The following is a 13,973-nucleotide window of genomic DNA, read 5'->3' as shown; positions in this document are numbered from 1 at the left end:
TACCACCAATGCTGCCAAAGATGCCACCAATGCTGCCACCAATGCTGCCAAAGATACCACCAATGCTGCCAAAGATACCACCAATGCTGCCAAAGATGCCACCAATGCTGCCAAAGATACCACCAATGCTGCCAAAGATACCACCAATGCTGCCAAAGATACCACCAATGCTGCCAAATATACCACCAATGCTGCCAAAGATGTCACCAATGCTGCCAAAGATGCCACCAATGCTGCCAAAGATGCCACCAATGCTGCCAAAGATACCACCAATGCTGCCAAAGATACCACCAATGCTGCCAAAGATACCACCAATGCTGCCAAAGATACCACCAATGCTGCCAAAGATACCACCAATGCTGCCAAAGATGTCACCAATGCTGCCAAAGATACCACCAATGCTGCCAAAGATGCCACCAATGCTGCCAAAGATACCACCTGCCAAAGATGCCACCAATGCTGCCAAAGATGCCACCAATGCTGCCAAAGATGCCACCAATGCTGCCAAAGATACCACCAATGCTGCCAAATATGCCACCAATGCTGCCAAAGATGCCACCAATGCTGCCAAAGATACCACCAATGCTGCCAAAGATGCCACCAATGCTGCCAATGATACCACCAATTTGGGAGATTGTCAAACCAACGCAAGTTCCCTTATGGTACCACATGTCACTAACGTTGACACAGTGATAATATGAAGTCGACTTCAGTGTGCAGGTCGTTGTATCCGCATGCCTAATGAACATTTTGTGAAATAGGTCTTCTCCCAACAAAGCCAAGGACAAAGAACCCGTCAAGGTTATGGGATTTAAAGACAAACCGAAAGCCAAGCTGAGAAAAATTAAATGACGTCAAACCCTGGTGAAATCAAACCCTGGTAAAATCAAACCCTGAATATACCCCTTCGGAAGCAGATCCTGAGACAAGGATGCTCCTTCGAACACCATTTACATGGAAATGCATCCTTGAGATCGAGGGATCGCCATGATGATTGATACAGTTTTGCTGCAATTTCATAAACATAGGATTGTGAGATGAGAGCATGTTCATCATCCATTTTCAACCTTTTGCATCACACACACTCCCGCCCAAGAGACTGCACTTAATAAACCTTCAAGCTCTTCGGCTGTCAATTATGCTTGGTTTGACATTTTGCTTCACGAGAAGCTTCATGTCTCCCAGGACATGACACGGCTCACTGCCATATTGGAAATGCTCAGAATGCTTTTCACAGCTCTGATGTCACTTCATACAGTGGCTGCCAGATGTTTCCGCTATCACTGCACAAACTGAATAAATAGAAATTACTGTTCAAGCTTTTGATGCAATTTTGGGACTTCTTGAAGATAAACTTTTTTTGTTTGTTTGTTGATGTGCACCAAACTCTTTGCAGACCGTTAATGCTCTACTGCCGAAGCACTTTGTTGGCAGGAGTTTATACTAGCTGGTTTGCCAATGCCTTCCAAGTATTGTTTCTCCATGCTTTCTCCTTTTAAATGCAAAACATCAAGGAAGGAAGCAGCACAGACATTTTTTTTTCAATTGACTTTGCCGGGGCTCGACCCACCGACCTCCCTGGACTCAGAGCGGAAGCTCCAACCATTATACCACCGAGTCTGGTTAGTGCGACATTTTCAGTAAATGGCCCTTAATATTTGAACTTGCCAAAGCTCTGCTGTCAAGTGGGAAGGTCGAGCCTCAACATCTCATAAAAAGAAGCCTTTTATACCCATTAAAAACAAGACCGAAAGTCTAACAGCGACGTGGCCGGGCTTGTAAAATATTATAAACCACAAACACATATGATTAGCTTTTTAAACAGTCGCTAATGCTGCTTATAACATTAAGCAAAGAAATTTGGAGGAATCCAGACATCCGTGAGGTAAGTTTTACTTACAGAACTGAGGGAAGATCTACTGTAATCTATATACCCCACAAGGGTTGGGTACGTACCGTTTTGTTGGAAGATCCGTAACGTCTATGCTTTCGATATTTGATGGTCATTTTAACAATCAGTTTGTGTTTCGCACTGAATGAAAAACGTAAATGTACAGCATGGCGATTGTGATATATGACAGGTTTGACGATATTTTCAGCATATAAATCAAAATGGCGGTGTGTGGAGAGTCAGCCACCATACCGCCGTAATGACATCAGACATAATCACATCACCCTGTCATTTGACCAGATTCTCAGTTATGATTGATATACGTTTGAGGGGACATACATACATACATAGACAGACAGACAAATACTGTTCTAGACGGCTTTGCCCTATGGGCTGCGCCGTAAAAATAGCCTAGACTTTATTTGGTAAGTTTGCCACACCAAAAGACGATCGAGTTCATCAACAGTGGGCTGATGGTCATCTCTTGAGGTGGACATTTGGGGGGAACCCCCATGATCTGACCTTTGAGTATCGGGCTGTATCGGGCTTCAGAGCAATCGGTTGGTAAATAAAGGACAAGCAGGGAAGGGATCCGAAGTTTCAGGGGGTAATCCCCTCCTCCCCCTCCCCCTCCCCCACAACACCTTCAGAGCACCATGATCCTAAATCGAAAAACCTAAGCGTTTGTGGGGTTACTTAATGTCTTGTATTCATTAATGTGTCAAGTTTCAGAACAATCAGCCATGTGATAAGGGAGGAGTAGCAAAAATAGCGAAAAGTTGACAGACGGACAGACATCCGGTCATCCCGACCCATTTTACAAGTTCATCTATCTATAATTCCAGTAATCTCTGTGTGTATGTATGTATGTATGTATGTCTGTGACCGCTGTTTCTCGACAACCACGGGTCCGATATACTTGAAACTTGCCAGGTATATTGCTGGGGACCCGAGGATGTGCCTTTTCAAGGTTTCATATTAATCGGACAAGTAGTTACCGAGCTATGTCCAAAAAACGATTCAACCAATCAGAGAGCAGCGAGCTATCACGTGTGCCGAACGTGGCGAACAGACTCTGCCTCGGACGGCACATTTGAGAGCGTATTCATTTATTTCACGTTGGCAAACTATGTTGGCGTTAAACTATGTTTTAAAACTAATTAAAACTAATTTGCGATTCTTTCGCTTTCCTGCGCGTTTGTGCACGCTATGGCGATTTCTTTACCAAACTCCGCAAGCCGTTCGCTTTGGACCAAACCATTTCATGTAAATAGAGGGGGGGGATTGTCACCGTACTCGCAAGCCGTTCGCTTTGGACCAAACCATTTCATGTAAATAGAGGGGGGGGATTGTCACCGTACTCGCAAGCCGTTCGCTTTGGCTTTGCGAATGGACCAAACCATTTCATGTAAATAGAGGGGGGGATATAATTTTAGATATATATATAGTACGGGCATGCCCTAGTCTAAGAAAATCGAGATGAGATGACCCAAAAATGTTCTGCTACCCAAAGTACAACTGGGCCTGTACTATTCTCTTAAGCTTTATCTATTTTATTACTTCCATCTAAGTTATGGATTTTTTTTAGTGGTTTCGATTTCACTGTGTTTGTGAATTTAAGTCTTTCATCTTTTCCTACAATTGCACATCTCAACTCTCGAGTGAACAAGCTTACTGGGACCTGACACTATCAAATCCAAAACTGACATGTTGTTTTTACATCTCATTTTAGCTCCTCTGTAAAGCCATTGACTTGCTGATCAACTATCACAATTTTAAGCTATTGTTTTAAAACCAAATGTTTTTACTTACAGAACATGATGAGACAAAGTTGTTGATATGACGAAAAATGATGAAAAAGGAAAGTATTTTGTATGAGTACCAATCGCTCTTGGGCCTTGAACCTGTGCAACATGTGCTGCAGGGAATGCCAGGTCAAAGACTGGTCAAGACACAAGCAGGCCTGTGGAATGATTGCGGACGCCCAAGGTGACCCTCCAGGAAATGGTGGGAGCAGCAACACAAAGTTGCGCTGATTCTGGGAAACTGGAACTCACAAATAAGACACATCCTGTCAGACGAATGGATAGGCAAAATAGTTGGGGTTTTGGAACAAAAATGCTCCCATGTATCTGTCGTGGATTCCTTAACTCCTTCCAGTTCTGGAATAAGCCCCTCAACTCGGACACTGTACAAGGGGTTTATTGAAGGATAAGGATAACATGCATGGCAGATAGATATGGGCGCAGAAGCTAGTAGCACCTTTGGTCCTCACACAGTCAGCAACCAACAACATCTCAAGGAATCACAATTTGTATTCTGCTTCATATACTGTTCTTCAAAGGACAAGGAACTCAAAACATTTCCCCAGTTTCACAAGCTGGGCTTCAGAGAAAGGCAAGAGCAGGTGGGGAGCTGCTCAAAAGGAAAGAATGTTGATGCAAGGTCAAACAAAGATTTTGTCAACAGCTTCCCAAAACCAGACAGTCAGACGCTGGGGAGCCAAATGGGTCATATTGCTCCCCATTAGCCTGAGATTCGAATGAAATCCCTTACATATCCTCCATATACTTCTCTTCTCACCTCCTCCCAACCTTGAGCTTTTCACCACACTCCCTTTCTCATGCAGTTTCCCTTCCATTTATAATTGACAGGTGCTCACCAGTAGGGGACATTCGCACCTTGCTGAAGACCCTCTTGACTCCTGAGGTTAGGTGTGTGGATAAGAAGCTCTCCTTAAGATTTCACATTTTAGTGAACCTCCTTGTGATGTGCTCCATCTTTAACAAGTGTTTAAAAATCTTTACACTCAAAACGATGAGTAATTTGTGACACGCTGTAGAATTAGTCCTGTCTTTCAAAAGAACAAACATTTGAGCTGTGAATATAGACTTGGGGAAATTAAAGATATCGTTATGAAAATGCCGTGTCTGAATATTATTATTCACTTTTTGTTTGAATATTGTTTTCTGAATTTGTATGATTTGAATTGTCTGAATTTTGAATTTGAATTTGAATTTTTGAATTTGAAATTTTGTCTGAATTGAAAAAAACTAGGGCATGCCCGTACTATATATAAGCTAGGACGTGCCCGTACGTGGGTGCCCGTTCCTTGCCAAAAAAAAAATATATATAAATTTTGTGTAGAGGTGTGTGTGTGTAAACATCCTAGGGCGTGCCCGTACGTGGGTGCAAAAAAACATGCGTGCAAACAACAACAACAAAAAAAAAACTTTGAAACCACGTGGCAGTAACGACCACAGAACCCCCCCCTCTATTTACATGAATGGTTTGGTCCATTCGCAACGACCACAGAACCCCCCCCCTCTATTTACATGCAATGGTTTGGTACATTCGCAACGCCAAAGCGAACGGCGAACGGCTAAATCGCCATAGCTCGGTAAGTACTTGTCCGATTAATTTCAAACCTTGAAAAGGCACATCCTCGGGTCCCCAGCAATATACCTGGCAAGTTTCAAGTATATCGGACCGGTAGTTGTCGAGAAATCGTTGTCGCATACATACACACACACATACACACAGAGATTAATGGAATTATAGATAGATTGTCTGAATATTGTTTTCCTTTGATTGAGTGAAATGGCTGATATAGTTATCTCTGCCACCTGAAGATGGATGGAGATTATGTTTTCACCTGTTTGTTTGTCTGTCTGTGAGCAGGATATCTCAAAACGTAATGGCCAGATTCGGACGAAATTTGGTCGACATGTTGGGTGTGTGACGAGGAAGAATTGATATTTTGGTGAAGATCCGGATCTATTTCAAAAATACGTTGTGGATGAGGAATGACAAAACGTGGTGGATATGTTGGTTTGGTAAGAAAAACAAGCACATTCCATTTTGGTTCAGGTCCGAATCCAGATCCGGCCCATCAGTGGGATACAAAACGTAAACTGTTCAGCCTGGCACAGGTATGTGCTCCACCAAGTGCCGTTCTAGTTACCTCCACCACCAAAGGTGGATGGAGGTTATGTTTTCACCCCTGTCTGTTTGTCTGTCTGTCTGTGAATAGGATATCTCAAAACGTTGTGGACGGATTCGGACGAAATTTGGCAGAGATGTAGCGTATGTGACAAGGACGAAATTATTAGATGTTGGTGAAGATTCGGATCCGGCAAGTAGAATTTTTTAAAAGTGATTCTTCACCATTGGGAGATAGGGCCAAAAACGATACATAGCAAGATATCTCAAAAAGTTGTGGACGGATTTAACTTGGTGGACCGGTTGGGTGTGTGACAAGGAAGAATCGATTACATTTTGGTGAAGATCTGAATATGGATTCGGATATGAGAATTATTTAATTTTTTAAAGTGATTCTTCACCATTGAGTGATATGGCCAACCAGGCGTTGGTTTGCTCTCCACTGAGTGCCGTTCTAGTTAATATTGTTCTGGGATTTATTGGTTTTCATATGGTGGAGGTTTGTACACAGCCTGTGCCTGTTTGGCTGCATCATTTTCTGGGGGCGCAGCTGTGCAGCTGATGCAGTGCCCTCTATTAACAGTTCGCTGGTACTCATTTTGCCAACCTCGGGAGGATGACAGGCTGAGTCAACCCACCTGGTATCAATTCAACAGGACAAAAGAGGTTCAAACTCGGCACCCTAATATCTCAAGCCAGCCACCTTTACCGTTAAGTCAACGCCAGGCTTGTTTTACAAATAAATGTTCAGTATTTGCAACATTAGTTTTGTATAAAGAGTAGAGCTTTTGGGTCTGTCACTCAAGCTTTTGGGTCTCACTATCTGCCATGATCTTTTCTGGGAAAACCACATTTCCAAGCTGGCCTCCAAAGCCAGTCGCCATCTGGGCATCCTCCGTCGTGCGAAGTCCTTCCTTGGCACACCTGAGCTCCTCACCACGTACAAGGCTTTCATCCGTAGCTCAATGGAATACTCTTCCCCCCTCTGAGCTGGTGCACCTGCCTCACACCTAGCTCGGCTTCACGCTGTTGAAACCAAAGCTTTCAGAATCATTGGAATCTCCCGCGATGAAGCTAATTGTGCGGTCCTTTCACTCACTTACCGCAGGCAGGTTGGTGGTCTTTCTGTCTTCTACCGACTCCTCTCCGGCCTTGCCCCCCCACCCCCCCCCCAGCTCTCTGTCCCCCAAATAATCCTACAGGTCGCACAAGATCTGCAGCAACCCTCTGATGGTTAAACTGCCGAAATTAAGACTCTCTGCTCACCTTCACTCTTAATTCCCCTTTTCTCCCGCCTCTGGAACAAACTCCCTCACTCCCTTCAATCCCACTCCTCCCTCCAGGTCTTTAAAACAGCTGTTCACCACCATCTCTTATCTTTCCCCATCCAAAACCTTGATCTTTTCTACCCCCGTTAATACACCCCAGACACACTTTTTTGAAATTCCGACTTATTTCCTGGAAGTGCTAGCAGTGTCCATGTGTTTTATACCCCTCCCACCCCCCCACCCTTCCCGTGTCTCCTCCCCCCAACCCCTCGCCCTCCCACAGATCTCCCGATGTCCCTGCTCTCTAATGTTGTACTTGTGTGCTTCCCTCCCTCTCTCCCCATCTTGTCTCCCGCTCCCTTGATAATATGTTTGTCAGTTTGTTTTTTTGTGATCAATGTTAGCTCTTACACGAGCCTCGATCTTGTATACAAAAAACAACAAAACAAAACAAAAAACAAAAAAAACAAAAGTAAATCCACTTAATACTTAATAAATCTCCTTAATCTTAATAATAATCTACTTAATAAATAAAGTCCATAGTAAAAATTGGACGGAACTACTTACTGTGGGTCAGAAGCAGTCATCATTGTTCGACTAGAGTACGAATGAGCGACATGGCAGGGTTTTGTCCAAGCAGGTGTGCCCATGACCGAACAGGTTGTGGGCTTGGACAGAAAGATGGGCAGCCATAAAAAGTGCGTGAATTCGATCTGAAGAGACAGGTGCTGCCACCAGAAAAAGAAGGCAGATCAAGGAGATTCCCAGCGGGGTGGAAGGGTGGCATTCCCCACCCAAAGCTATTATCCATCCAAACTGGTACACTTTGCTCAAGCACTTTAAAGTAGCGTTTTTCAGCACCATTACACTACATTGATCGTATAACATCTTCGTGCGCTGCTTTGTCATCCGTTTCACCGCCATTTTCACTTGAAATCAATTACAACAACCTGTACAGCTCACTGCATCGTTGATCATATTTTCAATTTACTGTCGCAACGTGGCCGAGTTTCAGAATTCAGATTTTGGTGAAGGACTGGAAGCCTGGCTTAGAGGTACACACCATCACCTCCAAGCTGTCCAGCTTAGGTTCGAATCCTGATCCAGCTATAAAGTGTCATCATGGTGTTTCACACGCAGGGCGAGGCATTAATATGTCCTCGGATGGACCTTGGACTGGGAGTCCCATCTGCCGGCATTAGTTGGTGGACGGTGTCCGTGAAGAGTAGATGAGCTATCGTATGGCCAAAGCTATTATGGTCAACACAAGTCAGACTCTGGTGTCTGGTCCCTGTTCATCTCCCTCACATCAAACGGCAACACAGCAGAATCTGCCAGAGTGAAAGCAGATCGGTTTCATTCCGCTTGCCTTCAGATCGCATGTACCCAATCCAACCCATCCCGTTCTGTCCCCATCTTAACCTCTCATATCCACTGTCTACGAGACTTTGAGTCCTCATCTTAGAAGGTAAAGAAAGTTGTGTGTAACCTCAACCCTGCTTTGGCTGCGGCACAGATGGTTCTGTGCAAAATGTTCTCAAATCCTGCTCTGCTGCTCCTCAGTGTGCAATACTCAGCTTGCCCTTTTCCTTTAGCCATCCGTCATTGTTCTGAACATCAGCAAACATCACTCCCTTCCACAATAAGGGTGCAAAAATACAACCCGTCAGTTGCAGACTAATATGCTTATTTCCAATTAAAAGCAAAGACATTCAAACATCATTAAGCTCCTAAAGGATAGTGGGAGGCTTATAGCTGTTGTAGGGGTTTTTTTTTTCTACAATTAGTGCAATTCGTTTTTTTCTACAAGCGAAGCAAAAGGTCAGCTCTGCTAGTATTGTAGAAATATAGATAACTACTTGAGGACAAGCTCTGAGCTTGGCTCACATGGGCCGGTCTTCAAATAAACAGGTAACTCTCTCCCGGTAAGTGTGGGTACGGCATCGTGTTTCAGCAATTTCCTAACGTTTCCAGGTAGTGAGCCTGTTGATCAAACAGGAACACCGACAGCTCGAGGTGATCTTCACAAACAACACGATATTTGAATGAACATACTGTTATGAATTTTAGTGTAGAGTGATGTATAGATCAGGTAGATCTGTGTAGGTATCATGCTCCGACTGTCGTGAAGAAGTGATGGCATGGCCGGTGAAGGGATGTGTGCCACACAGTGTCTTGTGGGTGGCGTTTGTTTTTGTGTGGAGGTGTTGTGTTTTAATGTGGTCGTGAGGTTGGAAACTGAGAATGAATGATGATTTATTGTGTTTTGAAAGGTATTGATTAAATGTAAATGGGGATTTCACATAAGCAGGCCATGACAGCAAATGTTGGAAACACCTCTTTTGTACCATCTTTTCATGGAAATATGTGTTGGAGAATTGAATGACAGCAGGTGAAGAAATGTGTATTGTGGATTTTGTGGGTGGGGAAGGTGTGTGTGTCCGCAGGCACGGATCAAGCTCTGGAGGAGCGATGACTGTGGCTCCCCTCTGCAGTAATTACCCCAGGCAGCCAGTGGTGTCTGGAAATTGGAGCCCATCGGTGGTGGGGTCTGTTGGGCACCCTGTGGTGAGAGACTCGCGGCGACCCATGAGGCTGCAAGGAAAACGGAGGCAATGGTGCCTGGTGTACGGAGACCTCCACCGGCGGGGTGACAGCGTAAGGAGCTGTTTGGCTGTCACAGGGCAAAGAGGTAAAGGGGGGGGGGGAAGGGGGGAGGGGCGACGATGTTGTAAGTCGGGCGACTTGTTTTGGGACTGCGGGCACCACAGCCTGAAGCACCCCCACCATCTTACTTGTGCGGTACCTCCCTGCTGCCAAGTAGAAATGCACACACATGTGAAATGACATCAATGCCATGGTCCTGCAGGGGGTGAAATAAGTGCTTTGTTGTGATTTTTGTGTCTTGATTTTTGGAATGCGTATGAGTGGTTATGGGTTTGTGTTGAATGAATGTGGGAGAAATCCACCGAGCCATGTCACTCACCTGTAATACCAGGACAGGGCCCGCGGAAATTTTGGGTGCATTGGGATGGCTCCGCAGGTAACGTTGAGTCTTGTGGTATCCACCGGGGGACGCGGTCTGTAAGAAGGGGTTGTATGTTTATTCGAAATTTTTGAGTTTTTGCAAGTTTGGTTAAGTTTTGTGGTTAAGTTAGGTTTCCGTGTTGTTTGTTTGTCCTCCCTACGCAGGGACAACCAATAATAATTTTGTAAATATTTGAAATGTGATGGTTGTTTAAGGGGGTAGCATGTTAAGGAGAATAGGTAGGTAGCTTCGGCTTACTTCCCACAGCCCTCCTCATTTATTTCATATGCTAATTAAGTGCGGGACAGTAAGTGTTAAGACTGGGAGGGTAGCGCCTGCGGTGAACCTTGCAGAGGCTACGGTTCCAGGTGGGGGGCTGTGTTATGAATTTTGGGGTAGAGTGATGTATAGATCAGGTAGATCTGTGTAGGTATCATGATCAGACTGTCGTGAAGAACCACCATTTCGATGTTCATAAGTAGAGGACCTGTCTAGCCCGGATGTTGGATTAGGTGTATATTTGTCCTGATTACGAGGAATGGGGCGTGTTAACTAGTGTAGGGATTATGTTATTTCCCCTGTGTGTGAAACCTCTGAAGTTATCCCAACTGTTTTTACCATCACCAGTGCCCACTAGTTACCTTAATTAATAATTGCCCCAATAAAACTTACCGGAAGTGGAGGCATGCAGCCCCCACGCATTGCGCCACCATGGCAATAAAACATTGCTCAGTCCGGCTGAGGCCACGCCCACCTCGCGACGGATTGGTCGAAGGGGGTTGATGGGGGAGATCACACCAATGGTTGGGAGGGCCAATCGGGATGCAGCTGAAGCCCAGAGGCAAGAAGGAGCCAGCTGATTGGCCAAGGGGAGATGATAAAAAGGGAGTGCGTCCGACATTTTCTCTCTCTCTGCTCCTGGGTTTTGGCGAGGATTGCTCCCTGCGCTCTGTGTTCTGCTGCTGAGATTGGTTATCTTGCTCAATCTTCTCTCAATGCTGAGTGGATCGTGATCGTCACGCCTGGGACATTCCAACAAGCGTTCCACCATCACACCACAGAGGGAAGGCTGCCGGACTGCTGTGCGTTGGGCTCGACGCAGGCATGTGCGTCGAGTGGCGGAGCGCGCGCGTGCAAGGCCGCACCACTAGTCTGCAAGTTCCCGCCAAGACCCGCTTCTCCACGCAGGGCGAGATGCGAGGGATCGTCGGCCCGACAATCAAGCCGGACCGAGCCGAGTACCCATAAAAAATAATCCCTTTCATCCCGTCCCTTTATCCTTCGTCTTGTATCTGTGTTCTGTCTGTCGGAGTACTCCAATTTAAGGGGTTAGTTTTGCCGTCATGTTCTTCTTGTTATCGGGTCTTCTTTCAATAAATAAATCCTTTTATTACGTTTGTACATTTCTGAACGCAGTTTTCATTTGAGTTAATTTTAGCAGTATTGAAGACTGCTCGGCGGATCGCGTCCAGGTAAACGCTGCTAGCTAGCTTCTTCTTCGCTCTTCTTCCCGCATAGATAAAACATCCGCTATTGAACAACGCCTCAAAGTAACGCTCAATTGGTCATTCGTGGTGTGCTCCGTTTTAATAGAGCCATCCACACGACCATACGTTTTGATGTTAAATTTGGTTGTTCTGAAGTTTTTCAACCGCAAAGGAAACAATCGTTGACTATCTTTCTGTGGGTCAGGGATGCCAAATTTCCATGGGTCAGGAATGCCAAAAAGCGACTGAGTTCTGTGGTCAAATTTTTTGACGATTGTAACAGTTAAAAGCTTGGCACATCGGCATTGTTAACGCTGGAATAACTTGTGATGAAACGCAGACGTACATGTCCGTCAATGAATCAACGGAAGTTGCTCATTTGTATAACGGAAATGAAACTAGTCCGATTTTAAAACACGATGATCCGGCTTATTATTCATCCAACTCATCTCCCCAACCCACCATTTTATTTCTTATCTCCTCCCTCCCCCACCCTTTATCTTTCCCATATCATCCACCTCTTCCCCCCTAATGTCTGACAAACCCTCTTCTCAAATCTGATGAAAAAAGTTTTTTTTTTAATATAATAAAAAAAAATTTCAACATTTTCTTTAACTGCAATTGAGCTCCAAGTGGGGTATACCACTCAATAAAACTTTTTATAAAAAGTGATTCAACATTCGGATTGCCATTTAGAATAGCATTCAACTCCCAAGGAGCAAAGATATAATTATCAGATTCAAAAGAATTGTCTTTCACACTAAAGGTCACTCAAAGGTGTGTGCCTCTCCATCAGGCAAACATGTTCTCTCTTGGGCATGGGCTCCAAAGAGCCGCCAATTCGGCATTCTCCATCATACAGATCTTCCTTCGCAAATCTCAACCTTCACCAACTTACAATACCTTCATCGGCAGCTTGATGGAGTGGAAACGAGAAGGCCCTCAAAATTATTGGAATCTACTGTGATGAAGTGGAATTTCTGGACCTATTACTCACATCGCAGGCAGGTCTGGTGGTCTGTCCATCTTCTGTCACCTCCTCTCTGGTTTTGCAATCACTGCTCACAAAAATTGTTCCACTCAAACACTGGTCACCGTCAGAATGTCGATTGGTCCCCATGGACCGGGCCCTTTCCTTCTTGCCTCTAACTCTGTCGAGGCCCTGACTTTGTGAAGGTGGGGGTACACCATCCTGGATGTGGGGGATCTCTGAGTTTCTCTTGGGCAATCGATCGGCTGTCTCCATGCCGCGGGCTTGCTCGAGAGAACTGTCCGGGGCTATACAACAACAACAACCACCACCATCTCATATCGTCCCCAATCCAAAACCATGATCGTTTCTACACCCGTTAATCCTCCCCACACCCCACACGTTCCTAATAGAGTGTAGTTTTCTCCCTTCACTCCACTCGCCCTTTTTCCATTCCTGTTCCACAACCGCTTTTCCGTTCTTCTCACTGTGTTCGGCCTTATATCCAGCTTGTTCACCCCCTGTATCCTCCTCCCCATGTTGTCATTATTCCCCATGCTCATTCGCCTTCCATGTACCCCTCTACCCTGCAGTTGGTGTTCGCTCACTGTAGTGTACTGCTTTATTCATAAGGCAAAGGCCCCATGGCGTACTCTCATGAGATCACAGTCAATCACGTCCGAGTGGGCAGGGCATATGGTCACTCACAAAACACAAAACTAAACTCACAAATGTGAACCAGGAACTTAGCATTACATTACAACCACCCCCACTTTTTCCACTATGTTCTGGAGAGTTCCGTATTCCAGCACTTTCTCAATCCTCAACTTTGTATACAAGTCATGTCATGAGTGTACCGGCCGAGGCCGACGCGACTACCCCCGCCCGGTTGGATTCGTTCCCGGACGATGCTGAGACCATTCCTGTTCCATATGCTGAGACCATTCCTGTGGGTGTCGTTCTTCGATTATTCGAAGAATGACACCCACAGGAATCGATGTCCGTCGATTATTCGTTCTGATTTATTCCTTTACACCTGTCGCACTTGCTTACACCCGTTAGCCGTATTCTTAAAGGAGGGTGATTGTAATGAAAATGAAGAAGAGCCTTCCTAGGCGTGGAGCATCTTGGATGCCTATTTATGGGCGAACGCTCAGTGAGCGACAGTGTCAGTATCAGTATCTTGTCTGCTGAATGAGTTATGCTGAGATGAGCGCTGGATCTTCTTGGTAAGAAGTGACTGGGATTGATGACTAATGTCTTAGAATGCTTGACTTTGCTTTATAATGCTTTATTTGCTTTGGAGGACTGATGGAATTATTGTCTGTTGTGTGAGATGCCAAAGATCGATTTCAACAAAGCCTCGTATCTTGAAGTGAGGTCTGGA

At 45.1% G+C, this 13,973-nt stretch overlaps 1 protein-coding gene and 1 long non-coding RNA gene across 2 annotated transcripts in view; one reads left to right on the top strand and one right to left on the bottom strand.

Annotated features, from left to right (window-relative positions):
- Window positions 1-4,914, top strand: part of ZMYND10 (zinc finger MYND-type containing 10) — a 44,611-nt gene extending 39,697 nt beyond the window's left edge. The window contains exon 12 of the mRNA XM_068135811.2: window positions 3,816-4,914. Within this exon, the coding sequence (XP_067991912.2) occupies window positions 3,816-3,927 (112 nt within the window). The 3' untranslated portion in view covers window positions 3,928-4,914. The remainder of the gene's footprint in view (window positions 1-3,815) is intronic.
- On the bottom strand, window positions 950-13,464 carry LOC144888169 (uncharacterized). The gene is made up of 3 exons (XR_010986984.2): window positions 10,088-13,464; window positions 9,604-9,914; window positions 950-1,008 (listed from the first exon to the last, which is right to left on the bottom strand). It is a non-coding gene; the product is annotated as an uncharacterized LOC144888169 (long non-coding RNA).
- Between the last annotated feature and the right edge of the window lie 509 nt (window positions 13,465-13,973).

This window comes from Myxine glutinosa, chromosome 1 (assembly GCF_964187855.1).
Source record: "Myxine glutinosa chromosome 1, kmMyxGlut1.1, whole genome shotgun sequence".
NCBI classification, from domain to species: Eukaryota; Metazoa; Chordata; class Myxini; order Myxiniformes; family Myxinidae; genus Myxine; species Myxine glutinosa.
This window is presented reverse-complemented; position numbering and strand designations above follow the sequence as displayed.